The 14,727-nt window shown below is 40.6% G+C and overlaps 1 protein-coding gene across 1 annotated transcript; it reads left to right on the top strand.

Annotated features, from left to right (window-relative positions):
• Positions 1-8,053: 8,053 nt before the first annotated feature.
• On the top strand, positions 8,054-9,037 carry LOC309401309 (olfactory receptor 4Q3-like; the record flags this gene model as incomplete). The annotated part of the gene is made up of 1 exon (XM_081970377.1): positions 8,054-9,037. One exon carries the CDS (start codon positions 8,054-8,056, stop codon positions 9,035-9,037), a length of 984 nt encoding a protein of 327 aa, XP_081826503.1.
• Between the last annotated feature and the right edge of the window lie 5,690 nt (positions 9,038-14,727).

The raw sequence follows: 14,727 nt of genomic DNA, 5'->3' as shown, positions 1-14,727 counted from the left end.
ATTGGAACACTGCTATCATGTCTCCCCTAGTCCTTCTTTCTCTTAAGGTAAACATACCCAGTTCCTGCAACCGTTCTTCATATGTTTTAGTCTCCAGTCCCCTAATCATCTTTGTTGCTCTTCTCTGTATATATGTATATAATTCTCTCCCTATTTCTCATCAACATTGACTCACACAAAAATCAACGAAAACCCAATATTTTTCTTGAGCAGTTGCTTGCAAAGAAATGATGTATTACTTGGCTAATGGTTGGTTCTGAAGATAGAATCTAAATAAGTCGCTCCACTCTAATTTCTACGCTTCCTGCCTTGAGGTGATTTAGTATGAGAATAATTTGATTTGAAAAGGAAAATTGGCCAAGACCAATTATTTTTTTCCAGCATGAGTTAAATGGGGGAACCATTTGTCTACAATGAAATTAATCTTTGCCAATATTACTACTCTTCTCTAGAAATAAGGAGAAATTTCCTGACAGTTAGAACAATCAGTTAGTGGAACATTGGCCTTCAGAGCTTGTGGGTATTTCAGCACTGGAAGTTTTAAGAGAAGATTGCATAGCCATTTGTGCAGAATAGTAGAGGGCCATGATGGAGACCCTGTGGCACAAGTGTCAAAAGTGGCATGCAGAGCCATCTCTCCAGGCACATAAGCCATCGCCCATTACTCTTCCGAGTTCCAGCACACCGATCAACTAGTCTTCACACATGCAGGAGCACCGAAAACTGGAAGAGCAGCTGCCCGGTATGCATGCGCATGTCAGGAAAATGATTTCCCAGTTTCTGGCACATGCATGCACACTGGCCATCTGGTGTTCCAGTTTCTGGCATGCATGTGCATGTGGAGACCAGCTAGCCAGTGTGTATGAACATCTTCCCAGTGCTTGCATACACACTGGGCCTCTTCTGGCTTCTGGCACACACACACACACATGTGCGTGCATGCGCTTGCTCCCATTTCAGCATTCGATGCTGAAAAGGTTCACCAACACTGTCCTAGATAGATGATTTTCCATAATTAAAGATGGAGTTTCTATGTTTAACATCTTAACTATTGCAGTGATACAATACAATACAATAGTAGAGTTGGAAGGGACCTTGGAGGTCTTCTAGTCCAACCCCCTGCCTAGGCAGGAAACCCTATACCATTTCAGAAAGATGGCTATCCAACATCTTCTAAAAGACTTCCAGTGTTGGGGCATTCACAACTTCTGGAGGCAAGCTGTTCCACTGATTAATTGTTCTAACTGTCAGGAAGTTTCTCCTCAGTTCTAAGTTGCTTCTCTCCTTGATTAGTTTCCACCTATTGCTTCTTGTTCTACCCTCAGGTGCCTTGGAGAATAGTTTGACTCCCTCTTCTTTGTAGCAACCCCTGAGATATTGGAACACTGCTATCATGTCTCCCCTAGTCCTTCTTTCTCTTAAGCTAAACATACTCAGTTCCTGCAACCGTTCTCCATATGTTTTAGTCTCCAGTATTGATGTCCCAATATATTTTGAAAAGTCAAAACATGTAGTCTGCGTAACATTTTTGTTTCATACGTTATGTATCATCTTTGCAAATCAAGACTGTTGGAAGAGCTATGGTGGCAGAGTGGTTAGAATGAAGTACTGTACTGTACAGGTTAACTCACTGCTCACTCCAGGAGTTCGATCCTCAGCCTTCCATCCTTCTGAGGTCAGTAAAATAAGGATCCAGATTGTTAAGGGCAACATGCTGACTCTGTAAACAATTTAGTGGGGGCTGTAAAGCACTATGAAGCAGCATATAAGTCTAAGTGCTGTTGCTGTTTCTATTGCTGTCATCACTTCAATTAAAAGGATATTCTAAGAAAAAGAAAATGTATGGAATCATGGCTCATGTATCAAATACCATTTGAATTAATGCCAGTTCCATGACATGAGTTCAATAAATAAATGCTAATTATAATTAATTTCCACTAGACTTGTGATTAGCTATATCTGTGTGCAGGTGTTTTTATGGGTCTGCTGTTTTAACTCCCGGTAATTACAACCACTGCATTGAGGATGCGGTGACTCAGTGACTAAGACACTGAGCTTGTCGATCAGAAAAGTAAGCAGTTTGGCGGTTTGAATCCCTAGCGCCGCGTAACAGAGTGAGCTCCCGTTACTTGTCCTAGCTTCTGCCAACCTAGCAGCAGTCGAAAGCCCGTAAAAATGCAAGTAGAAAAATAGGAACCACCTTTGGTGGGAAGGTAACAGCGTTCCATGTGCTTTGGCATTTAATCATGCCAACCACATGACCATGAAGACGTATTCGGACAGTGCTGACTCTTCAGTTTTGGAACTGAGTTGGGAATGACTAGCACATATGTGCGAGGGGAACCTTTACCTTTAATTACAACCACTGTCATCAGTGGTGAGGAACACTAAATATTGAAGTTCTGACATGTTAAGAATAATATAAAGATTCCCCTTCTTATTGCAAAGGGTAGTGCATACAAGCATAAATGAAAAACAGAACATCCCAAATATTGAAATAATGCAAGAAAAATATAAACCATCTTCATTGTCATCATCAAGTTCTGAAACTTTTAAGGTGCTATCCTAAATGCAAAGAAGGTGGGAGCCAGTGGTGCATCTAGGTTAGCATATAACACACGTGGAGCCATCAATGAGAAAAGAGAACCTCACTGCACATGGGTACAGGAAGATTCAGAGCCATTCTAAATAAATAGGGCTATCTGGTGGCTTCTGCCCTTTTGCAATTTTGGTGACATTCAGACAACAACACATATGTGTACCTGCCCTTTGTGTCACGATCAGTGCACATTTGAGGACCTCATAGCAGTGTGACGGAACACAATTAATGTTGCTAAGTCTGGGCAAGACCTGTTTAACTTGTACGTATTTTAATCTTGTATTTTATATTTTAAATTCTGTGTAACATCATGTGCCTTATTTTAATTGTGATGCATCTGACACGAATAAACCAACAAGCCAATGAGGAAGCTTTTTTTTTCTGGTCTAAACCACTTTCCCTTTTCTTTAGCATCTTTCATGGATTCTCTCAATATTCATCTGAATATATAAAATCATGTCTGGGAAGGTTGTTCCTTATTTGTCAACATATGTGCCTTGGTGAGCAACGTCTCACAAGATAAATTACCAATGGCCAATTTCATATTTAAACCACATTGTTTTCAATGTTCTAAGGACATTCTTACAATAAAAGTCTGGTGGGAAGAAGTAAAATGGAAGTTCCCTTGGTTTGAACCTGACTCCTCCTCACAGTTTTTTCAGGGATGAGTTTTGTTGTCAACAGCATAGAAGAAATCAGAACACAAAATACAAGCTGGGTGGACACAAGCTTGTAGATGACCTTCACTCTGTCAAGGACCTTGGAATACTCATATCTAATGATCTAAGTGCCAGAGCCCACTGTAATAACATTGGCAAAAAGGCATTAAGAGTTATTAACCTAATCTTGTGTAGCTTCTTCTCTGGTAATATAATACTCGACTGCAGAAAATATGACTTCAGTAACAGAGTGGTGAATGCCTGGAATGTACTACCTGACTCTGTGGTTTCTTCCCCAAACCCCCACAACTTTAACCTTAGACTGTCCACTGTTGACCTCACCACATTCCTAAGACAGTTAGAACAATTAATCAGTGGAACAGAAGTTGCCTCCAGAAGTTGTGAATTCCCCAACACTGGAAGTCTTTAAGAAGATGTTGGATAGCCATTTGTCTGAAACGGTATAGGGTTTCCTGCCTAGGCAGGGGGTTGGACTAGAAGACCTCCAAGGTCCCTTCCAACTCTGCTATTGTATTGTATTGTAATGTACGTAAGGGGCATGCATAAGTGCACCAACGTGCCTACCATCCCTGTCCTAATGTTTCTTTTTATTCGTATCTATTTCAAGTATCCAAAATCATGTTTATACATATACGTATATGTTGTCTAATACATGATTGACGAAATAAATAAATAATAAAATAAATAAATGTACCATTACTTCTTTTTGCAATTTTTTTTTTAAAAATTCACAATCTAGCCTTCATTCTGGGATTTCTAGACTGGGAATTTATAATAGTCTGCTATCTGGCTATAAAACTGGTTTAACATTCATTAACTTCTTGAGATCATCCAAGTATGCCTAGAAGTAGCAAACCACTTCTGAAAAATCTTGCCAAGACAATTGCAGGGACTAGTCCAAGAAGTGATCAGGAGTTCAAAACGGACTCTCAAAGGTGTCTCCCCCTAAAAAAAAAAAGTCTTGTGGTTCTTCAAGGTCACTCTGATTTCTGGTACCTTCAGATACATGTCCTTGCAATTTTCTCAGAAGTGCTTTGTCATTTCATTTTCCTAGGGATGAGAAAGAGTGATTGGCCCAAAGTCACTCAGTGGGTTTTGTGTCTAAGGCAGGCCTACAATTCATTCATTGTCTCTAGTGTCTTTAACCTCTACACCAAACTGGTGAAAAGTATCAACACTTGTTCCCACAACTCCCCAAAGACAGGGCCAAACAAAAATGGGCACAATGATTGTGGAAATGGGATGACCGCCAAGTTAGTCTGGAACAACTGTAAAACAAGAAATGGACATATTTTCCCATCACTCCTATTGTTGTCAAAAGTAAGTACTTTAAAGATTATAGCCCAAGAGGTTACCTAGTTGTCTTTTAGACTCATCTCCAAGGTCAATTATTTATTTTGGCAACTGTTTCTAACTAGGGGCATGACTTGTCACTTACTCCCTTAAGATACAATGAAGAGCTGGTATCCCAAAGGCTTTGATAAAGAGTAAATTACTATCTTTGTTAATGCAAGAACTATGATCAATATTGCAAGCTCAAAAGAAGGGTGACCAATTAACTTGTTCCTTTTCTCTGAAGAAGAATTTGTGCTTTTTTTTTTTTTACACTAAAAAACGGCTTTAGAGATCTGTTTGGAGCTGGATGACTGAGAATCTCCATAGATGATGAGATACATGGTTCTTAATCCTTTTTAGCTTTGTAATAGAACTTGTGAGATAGTTCAGATGATCACAGACCCAAAAATCACCGAGGCAGAATTTGTAGCTATCCAGATTTTGATCTGTGTTCCTTTCTGACTTTTATACATTGTACTTCATATTTTCTCTCTCCTTCGCTTTTGTCCCTTCATTGTCCTCTAGATAGGAGTGAAAAGATTTCAGGTCTAGGATTTACTCCGGAGTATTTCTACCAAGCATCCATTCAAGTGGTTGCTAAACTGTTTGTGATCAGATCAAGAATTTACTTTCAGTTCAAGAACTGAGTGGAGACATCCATTCTTGGTTCTTTCTTCCTATCCCCATTCTTCTTTGTATTAATAGTTTCAGTTATGATATTTTGTTGTTAGGTCAAACAATGAGGCCTGAGAAATATCTGCTGATCTACATATCATTAAAATAGATAGTATGTTATGATAGCACTACTAAACATCACCTTTGCTATGAGGAGATCTAGATCCAAGTTTGTTCCACCTCTACTTTAAAGTGATACAAGGAGTGAGGTTTTACATTAGATACTATTCTTCACTTGCTTTCTTCCCATAGTTTGCATGTCATCATAGAGAGATCTATATGTATTTATGTTCTCTTTAATTAAAATACTTATCTTAGAATAACTGAGTTGGAAGGGACCTTGGAGGTCTTTTACTCTAATTCCCTGTTTAGGCAGGAAACCCTACACCACTTCAGACAAATGGTTATCCAACCTCTTCTTAAAAACTTCCAGTGTTGGAGCATTCACAACTTCTGGAGGCAAGTTGTTCTACTGATTAATTGTTCTAACTGTTAAGCAATTTCTCCTTAGTTCTAAGTTGCTTCTCTCCTTGATTAGTTTCCACCCATTGCTTCTTGTCCTACCCTCAGTTGCTTTGGAGAATAGTTTGACTCCCTCTTCTTTGTGGCAGCCCCTGAGATATTGGAACAATGCTATCATATCTCTCCTAGTCCTTCTTTTCACTAAACTAGACATACCCAGTTCCTGAAACTGTTCTTCATGTTTTAGTAGTCCCCTAATCATCTTTGTTGCTCTTCTCTGCACTCTTTCTAGAGTCTCCATCTTTTTTTACATCATGGTGACACCTTTTCTAATGTTTTACAGTATCATTTTAATACGTCAACAGTTCAAGAAATCGGAATAATCTTCTGGAGAAATACTGATGTTGACCAACAATCAAGGTATCATACACTTCACCAAAGCAAATCTAGTACTTGAGAGCAAGAAGTATAATGCATTCTTGATATTTCTAAATAACAAATAAGTCTCTAATTTGGAGATATTGGCTGGAAAAATGGGCTGGGGGAATGTTTCAGACCCTGATGCAGTTAGATTCTGTTTAGAATCTGGTCTTGAGATAATGTTTATCCTATTGTTTGTTGGAATGCCAAAATCTTGCCCTTAAACCACCCTCAAGGATAAGCTGAATACATTTGTAGGCTGCTAAAACTCTATGTAAAATATAATACTCTTTACTTCTTGTAATGAAACAAAAGGAAGATGTCGTTGGGTTTAGGGAGGAAAAGAAATCCTACTCCAATTCTTGTTTCATTTATCATATAAAGATTAAAATTGTTGCCCTGCTTTTCAAGGCCATAGCTATAGCACTTCAGCAGAAGAGCCAGAGTGCATGTTTTCAGAGATTTCAGTGATCAGGCAGAATGTTCGCTCCTATTTATCCATACACAGAGCTGAGACTTCACAGTTTTGTTCAGGAAATAATGTAATATATCTACAGGAAGGATAGACCTTCTAATGTAATTGACAGAACAAACATGTGCATGATATTCAGCAGTTAAATCTCATAAACCAGTGAGGATTACTCTTGGTTAAGTGAATAGAAACACAGTGCAGCAGCAAAGTTTGTATTGCTGAATAAGGGATAGTGTTAAGGGCAGAGACTTGACAATAACATCATTTACGCAATTCTATAATGTTCTACCTCTGTCATTATCTATCTGTCTATCTGTTCATCTATTTTATCCATTATCTATCATCTAAATCTATCTAACTAATATCTAATTATCTCTCCCCCTCTATCATCTCTCATCCATCTACTATCTATCTACCATCTGTCTGTCTGTCTGTCTGTCTCTCTCTCTCTATCTATCTATTGTCTAATTCTCTCTCTCTCATCTACCATCTATCTACCATCTATCTATCTATCTATCTATCTATCTATCTATCTATCTATCTATCTATCTATCTATCTATCTACCTACCTACCTACCTACCTACCTACCTACCTACCTACCTACCTACCTACCTATCTATCTATCTATCTATCTATCTATCTATCTATCTATCATCTATATCTATCTATCTATCTATCTATCTATCTATCTATCTATCTATCTATCTATCTATCTATCTATCTATCTATCCACCCACCTACCTACCTACCTACCTACCTACCTACCTACCTATTATCTAATATCTAATAATCTATCTACCTGTCATCTTTATCTTCTCTCTCCCCCTCTCTCATTTGTCATCTTCTTTATAAATAACATTTTATTCTTAGATTTCAAAATATTTCTAACATTTATTTATACATTCATTGCATGCTTATCTCATCTTTATTTTTGGTAAACTCAAGATGGTGCATTACTTAATGCTCCTGCTTTCTATTTATTTCACAACAACCCTATGAACAACCCTATCCACTTAGTTTCTAATCTGACAATCACCATGGGCATGGAGTTTATTTAATATCTACAAGAACCAAAATGAAATATTTTGTTTTTAAATATCATTGGTCATCTCCTTTATAAATTACCTTTTTTTTGATAGCTCAAAATATTTCTAACATTTATTTATACATTCATTGCATGTTTATCCCACCTTTATTTTTGGTTAAACTCAAGATGGTACCTTACTTAAACTCTCACTTTCTATTTATTCCAACTCTAAGAATTAGGTTGGGATGAGGAAGAGGGACCAAAAGTCACCCAACTGGCTTTTATGCCTAGGAGAGGGAGAGAACTCATGGTCTCAAGAATGGAACTTGTAAAGAAGCATTTCATTTCTAGTTTCTATTGATGAGTCCCCAAATTCACAACAATGTCAATTTCTCTTCTTCTAGGTCTACTTGCGGCCCTCAATGATTCTACTGTCACAGAGTTTATCTTCTTGGGTCATTCCAATTCTCGGCCAATCCAGCTTCTTCTCTTTGTGTTAGCCTTGGCTGCTTATACAATATGCCTGATGGGCAACCTTCTCATTGTAATGACAGTGCATGGAGAACCCCACCTCTCTCAGTCACCCATGTACTTCTTCTTGGCCAACCTGTCTGTCTTTGACATCACTTTGGGCTCACTGGCTACACCCAAGCTTTTAACAGATTTAGTGAGCTGCAACAGGACCATCAGCTTCATGGGTTGTATGATCCAGATCTTCTTTATCCACTTAATTGGGGGCTCTGAGATGCTCCTTGTAACCCTCATGGCTTATGATCGTTACATGGCCATCTGCCACCCTTTGACCTACATGGCCAGTATGAACCGTCCACGTTGCATCAGACTTCTTGCCTCCTGTTGGGTTGGAGGCCTCATTCACACCACCACCCAGATGTTTTTGCTTCTCCAGCTCCCATTCTGTGGGCCAAACACTCTGGACAACTTTCACTGTGACCTCCCACAGGTGATCAAGCTGGCTTGTGTAGACACTTACATCACTGAGCTGTTGGTTGTGGCCAATAGTGGCCTTCTTTCCCTTGTTTGCTTCCTTGCCTTGCTTGCTTCCTACAGTGTCATTGTCAGCAGCCTTCGAGGCCATTTCAGAGAGAGTGGAGGCAAAGCCCTGGCCACCTGCAGCTCCCACCTCATTGTGGTCTTCATCAGCTTTGTGCCCTGCATCTTTGTCTATTTAGTGCCTTTCTCCAGGTCTCATACGGACAAGGTGGCATCTGTCTTTTACACCTTAATCGTACCTTCTGTCAACCCAATGATATACACCCTGAGGAACCGAGACATGAGCAATGCAATGAAGAAATTAAAGAAGAGGTGCCCTTTCTTACAATCTTCTGGGAAAATAGAACATATATGAGTTGTTTTGGTCCACCCAGCTGTGAAACAAATTCTATTTGGTTATTTCTTTCCCACCTCTGGTTCCCATTCATGTAGGTGACAGTTCTACCTGATCTTCAAGTCAGTACTGAATTCATGTCCAAAATATCCAGGGGCAGCAGGCAACATATTGATATGTTCAGCAGTGGGATTCACTTACCTTCCTTACTGGTTCGCAAATGTGAGCGCATACATCGCATCTGCGCATGTGCAGTGCTCATGCATTACATTGGGGTGGGGATGGGGGTGGGCAGAGCCTCCCACAGCCGCCACTACCGCTTCATCCAAATTGCAGAGAATTGGCTGAATACCACCTTTGGATATGTTGGACAAAGAGGTTTAATGAGTAGAGAACATCCACAGCCACTACTTGCATTCCATTGCAGCATGAAAACTGGAGATGTAGATAATGCACCGTTAACATGGGAAAATGTTATACATTCAACTATTTTCATCATTCCCTTCTAGACAGGTTGAAAGTTTTCCTCTATTATTGAGCGCTCTCCTCTATTGAATCCCGTTATTTCTTAACTGGAAAAAGGAATACATCGACAAGGTTTGGTAAATGGAATAATCTTAGTGATTTGTGTTGATGTAAGGATCCACATAGACCAAGTTCAATATTAATTCAGCTCCATGTAGGAATTTTAATTAAAATACAACTGACAAATGGCAATTGCATCCCTACTTGGATTGAGGGCCTCCCAGAGTCATCTACTCGGATGGATGGTTATAGAAATAAAACAAACAAACAAATACTTGTAGACATACAGTGAAGGAGATTTCAGCATCTTTTTGGGGGGAAATGCCCTTTTTACCTACTATTTTGACTGTAAAAACACCTTATATTTGTGTCTTGATTTTTTTAAAATAAAACTTATCGGGTTTAGATCTTAGGTTTGCTTGTAGTAAAAGGAGTGATATCAAGAATATGGAGATTGGCAAAAAAAATCAATATATTGAACTATTGAATAATTAAGGAAAGATTATAATTCAACAAAATATGCTACTTTAATTGTGTTGAATATGAAGGGTATTGTTTTACTTGTACTATCATGTAACTCTGGTTCCACACTGTTTACACAACAATGTGCTTGTAGAAAAATTAAAAAAACTTCTTAAAAAAGAATGTAACATTCACTATATTGCCAAAAGTATTCCCTCACCCATCCAAATAATCAGAATCAGGTGTTCCAATCACTTCCATGGCCACAGGTGTATAAAATCAAGTACCTAGGCATGCAGACTGTTTTTGCAAACATTTGTGAATGAATGGGTCGCTCTCAGGAGCTCAGTGAATTCCAGCGTGGAACTGTATAGCAGTGTTTTTCAACCACTGTTCTGCGGCACACTAGTGTGCCGCGAGATGTTGCCTGGTGTGCCGTGGGAAAAATTGAAAAATTCGAAAGATTAAAAAAAAAAAAAAACCAGGAGGACCGGAGCAGGAGGAGACGGAGTAAATATAAAAGTAATAATAAAAGTAAGGGCTCGCCTCTTGCACACGGGCGTTCCGATCAGATCCGCCTGGCGGGGACGAGAAGCGAGGAGGCAGAAAAAGAAACGGAGGCTAAGGAGCTTCCCCCCCGCCTTCTCCCAGCAAAAATCTAACTGGGGAGCCGGGCGGGCAGTAGCAAATTAGCCGATCACGCCATGTGATCAGCTAATTTGCTACCGCCTGCCGGCTCCCTGATAAGATTTTTGCGGGGGGGGGGGAGAGAAGCTCCTTGCCTCCGTCTCTTTTTCTCCCTCCTCGCTTCTTGGGGCTCCACCAATGGGGGAGCAAGGCCCGCCCAGCGCCAGGCTTTGGGCTAACACAGAGGTCTGCAAAGGTGGCTGTTTTAAGACTGGTGGACTTCAATTCTCAGAATTCTGGGAGTTGAAGTCCACCAGTCTTAAGAGCCAATTTTGCAGATCCCTGGGCTAATATGATTGATGCCCTTGGTGGACTTCAACTCTCAGAATTCTGGGAGTTGAAGTCCACCAGTCTTAAGAGCCAATTTTGCAGATCCCTGGGCTAATATGATTGATGCCCTTGGTGGACTATAAAAACAAAATACAGAGAGAGACTGAGAGCTGTTGACGAAGAGCTACGCGTGTGTCTTTCTTCGATTCCAGCCAGAATATCAGCTTTGTGTTCAGCCAAACAGGCCCAGGTTGCGCACTGAATAAAGTATTTTATAATTTTTCATATTTCTGTTTACTATTTCATAATAAAGTAATTATAAAATACTTTCTTTGTGTTTATTTGATTCCTATTCAAGAGAATTACTTTATATATAGTCAATATAGGCACAGAGTTAAATTTTTTAACATTTTCTAATGGTGGTGTGCCTCGTGATTTTTTTCATGAAACAAGTGTGCCTTTGCCCAAAAAAGGTTGAAAAACACTGCTGTATAGGATGCCACCTGTGCAACAAATCCAGTCGTGACATTTCCTCGCTCCTAAATATTCCACAGTCAACTGTCATCTGTATTATAAGAATGTGGATGTGTTTGGGAACGACAGCAACTCAGCCACAAAGTGGTAGACCACGTAAACTCATCCCACATCAGTGTGTGACCTCCCAAATGCGCTTCTGGAAGAATGGTCACAAATTCCCATAAACACACTCCTGAACCTTGTGGACAGCCTTCCCAGAAGAGTTGAAGCTGTTATAACTGCAAAGGGTGGACCGACATCATATTGAACCCTACGGATTAGGAATAGGATGTCACTTACAGTAAGTTCATATGCGAGTAAAGGCAATGAGCAAATAATTTTGGCAATATAGTGTATCTTTTAAACACACCTATTGGAATCAGATCTTGCACTTGAGTCAGAAACGCCACGGTGCTTCTGGATTGAAAGGATTAGCCGGTGACATCACCATTGCCCTGCGTGGGGAGGGGGGGTCCTTTCATGTCCCCAGTAGAAACTTGGTGAGTGAAGGACCAGAGCTTAAGCCCTCCCCATGTCAACTCTCAGGTCTCAAATGTGGGCTCTCCAACCACCTGCCCGGCATCCCAACAATTTGAGCCACTGTGCTCCTTGTTGAATCAAGATACCACTTAGTGCCATGGTAGGTCAGGGACAGGGGTGAAATCCAGCAGGTTCTGAAAGGTTCTGGAGAACTGGTAGTGGAAATTTGAGTAGTTCAGAGAACCGGCAAAACCACGTCTGGCTGGCCCCAGAGTGGGATGGGAATGGAGATTTTGCAGTATCCTTCCCCTGTCATGCCCACCAAGCCTCTCCCACCAAGCCACACCTTTCCCACCAAGCCACGCCCACGGAACCGGTAATAAAAAAAATGAATTTCACCACTGGTCAGGGATGTCAAACTGGATTGCTTTGAGGGCCAGATCAGCATGGTAGTTCTCTGTAGGCCAGGGTGGGGAGTGGGGGTAGGGGACAGATGCCTCCTGCAACAACCTGCCAGTCAAAACAGGGCATGGGTGATCTGCATGCAGCCCCCCTGTGCCTCGTTTTCACCCTCCATGGCCTACTGCAGCACTCCGCCAGCTGTTTTCGGGCTTTTTGGGGCCGTTTTCAGCCAGCAAAGTGCTCCAGGAGACCATGGAGGGTGTAAATGAGGCACAGGGCCTCCTGCACGCAGCTCATTTTAGCTGCCAGAGGCACTGCAGGCTAGTCTTTTGATATTTCCAGGCCGGCCCAATGGGCTGGATTTAAGCATCCCATGGGCCAGATCTGGCCTTGAGTTTGACACCCCTATAGGTTGTCAAAACAGCCCACCTTTAAGCACCTCTTAGCTGGACATAAAGTGATTTATATTAATGAAATAAAAGTGTTGCTTATACAATGGCAGCATATACTGTGCTGCAACTGCAATTTTATTAGATAATCACCAAACAAGTGGGATAACTGTAAAGCTCGTTGGAGCAGAAGGTTGATGGGGAATGACTCCCCTAAACTCTCCCCAGTATGTCTCCCATTCATAGCCATGGAGCATGAATGGATGAATTCATAATTACAGCAGTCCTTGACTTATGACCACCTCTTGGACTAACGGAGGCTGTTGTTAAGCAAATTCTGACCTGGCACCATTGGTTTTGCTTGTCAGACGCCAGTTGGGAAGGTCGCAAGTAGTGGCCATATGACCCCAGGATGCTTCAACCAAACTTCCCAAATACATGCTGGTTTCGAAGCGCCTAAACACAGGCAGTTCTTTTAGAAGAAATGGGCTTTTAAGAGCACAAATCATTTACCGTATTTTTCGGAGCATAAGACGCACCTTTTTCCCACAAAAAAAGAGGCTGAAAATCTGGGTACGTCTTATACACTGAATACAGCATTTTTTTTGCCTCCTGAAACCCCGCCCCTTCACCAAAATGGCCATGCATAGCTTGTAGGAGGCTTTCAGAGAGCTCCTGGGGTCTGGGGAGGGCAGAAATGAGCAAAAATGTGCTGTTTTTTGCTCAAATTTGCTCTTCCAACCCCCAGAAGTTTCCTAATACCCTTTATTTGGCAAAAAAGAACTCGTTTTTGCGAAAAATGGGCTGTTTTTTGCTCATTTTTGCCCCCCGCCCCCAGAGTACTCTACAAGCCTCCTAAGGGATATTCATGCCCTTTTTTAAAAAAAAAACGGGCCCGTTTTTGCAAAAAACGAGCCGCTTTTGGGAGGTTTGTAGAATGCAATTTTTTTTAAAAAAAATTTGCCTCTTAAAACCTTGGTGCAACTTATACTCCAAAAAATACGGTACTTTCCACAAGAAAATTAAATACAGAAGCCAAGTTCCCTTAACAACCATGTTACTAAATAACTAAAGTGATTGTCTGAGGAGAGTCATTCATGTCATGGTTGTCCCAAAGGTGCTTTTTCAAGAGGCAACTGGACTTTTTGGTTTTCTTTAAAGACATTTCACTTCTCATCCAAGAAGTTTCTTCAGCTCTGGCTGGATCCATTCCCCACTATCCAGCCAGAACTGAAGAAGCTTCTTGGATGAGAGGCTAAATGTCCAGTTGCCTCTCGAAAAAGCACCTTTGGGATAACTGTAGCAATTCACTTCCCAACTGTGGCAAGAAAGGTCATAAAATGGGGGGAAAACTCACTTAACAAATTTCTTGCTTAGCGACATAACTTTTGGGCTCACTTGTGGTCCTAAGTCAAGGACTACCCATAGTAACACTATGTCAATCTTCTACAAAGAAAACCAAAGGAAGCTCAGTGCTTGAGTTGCAATTATCACCATCATTTATTTGTCAATCTATATAGTATACTATATCTATATAGTAACAATCTATAGTTACCCAAGTCAACCAAGTGACTCTGGGCAGCTTACAATTCTGTCGTCATCATCATCATCATCATCATCATCATCATCATCATCATCATCATCCATTTTTTCCCTCAGATTATAAATATTACTTCCCATAAAAGATACATAAAAGTATCTCCTTGCGCAGAATCCTAAATTGCAATCCTAAATTGCATCAACAGAGGGATACAATCAAGATCAAGGGAGATACTAAGACCATTCTATAAAACCTTAGTAAGACGACATCTAGAGTACTCTATCCAGTTTTGGTCCTCACACTATAAAAAGATGTTGAGATTCTGGAAAGAGTGCAGTGAAGAGCAAGCAAGATGATTAGGGGACTGGAGGCTAAAACATACGATGAATGGTTGCAGGAACTGGGCATGGCTAGTCTAGTGGAGAGATGGACCAGGGAAG

Source organism: Natrix helvetica, assembly GCF_964273705.1.
Source record: "Natrix helvetica genome assembly, chromosome: Z".
In the NCBI taxonomy this organism is placed as follows: domain Eukaryota; kingdom Metazoa; phylum Chordata; class Lepidosauria; order Squamata; family Natricidae; genus Natrix; species Natrix helvetica.
The sequence above is the reverse complement of the archived record's forward strand: the minus strand, read 5'-3'. Positions and strand labels throughout refer to the sequence as shown.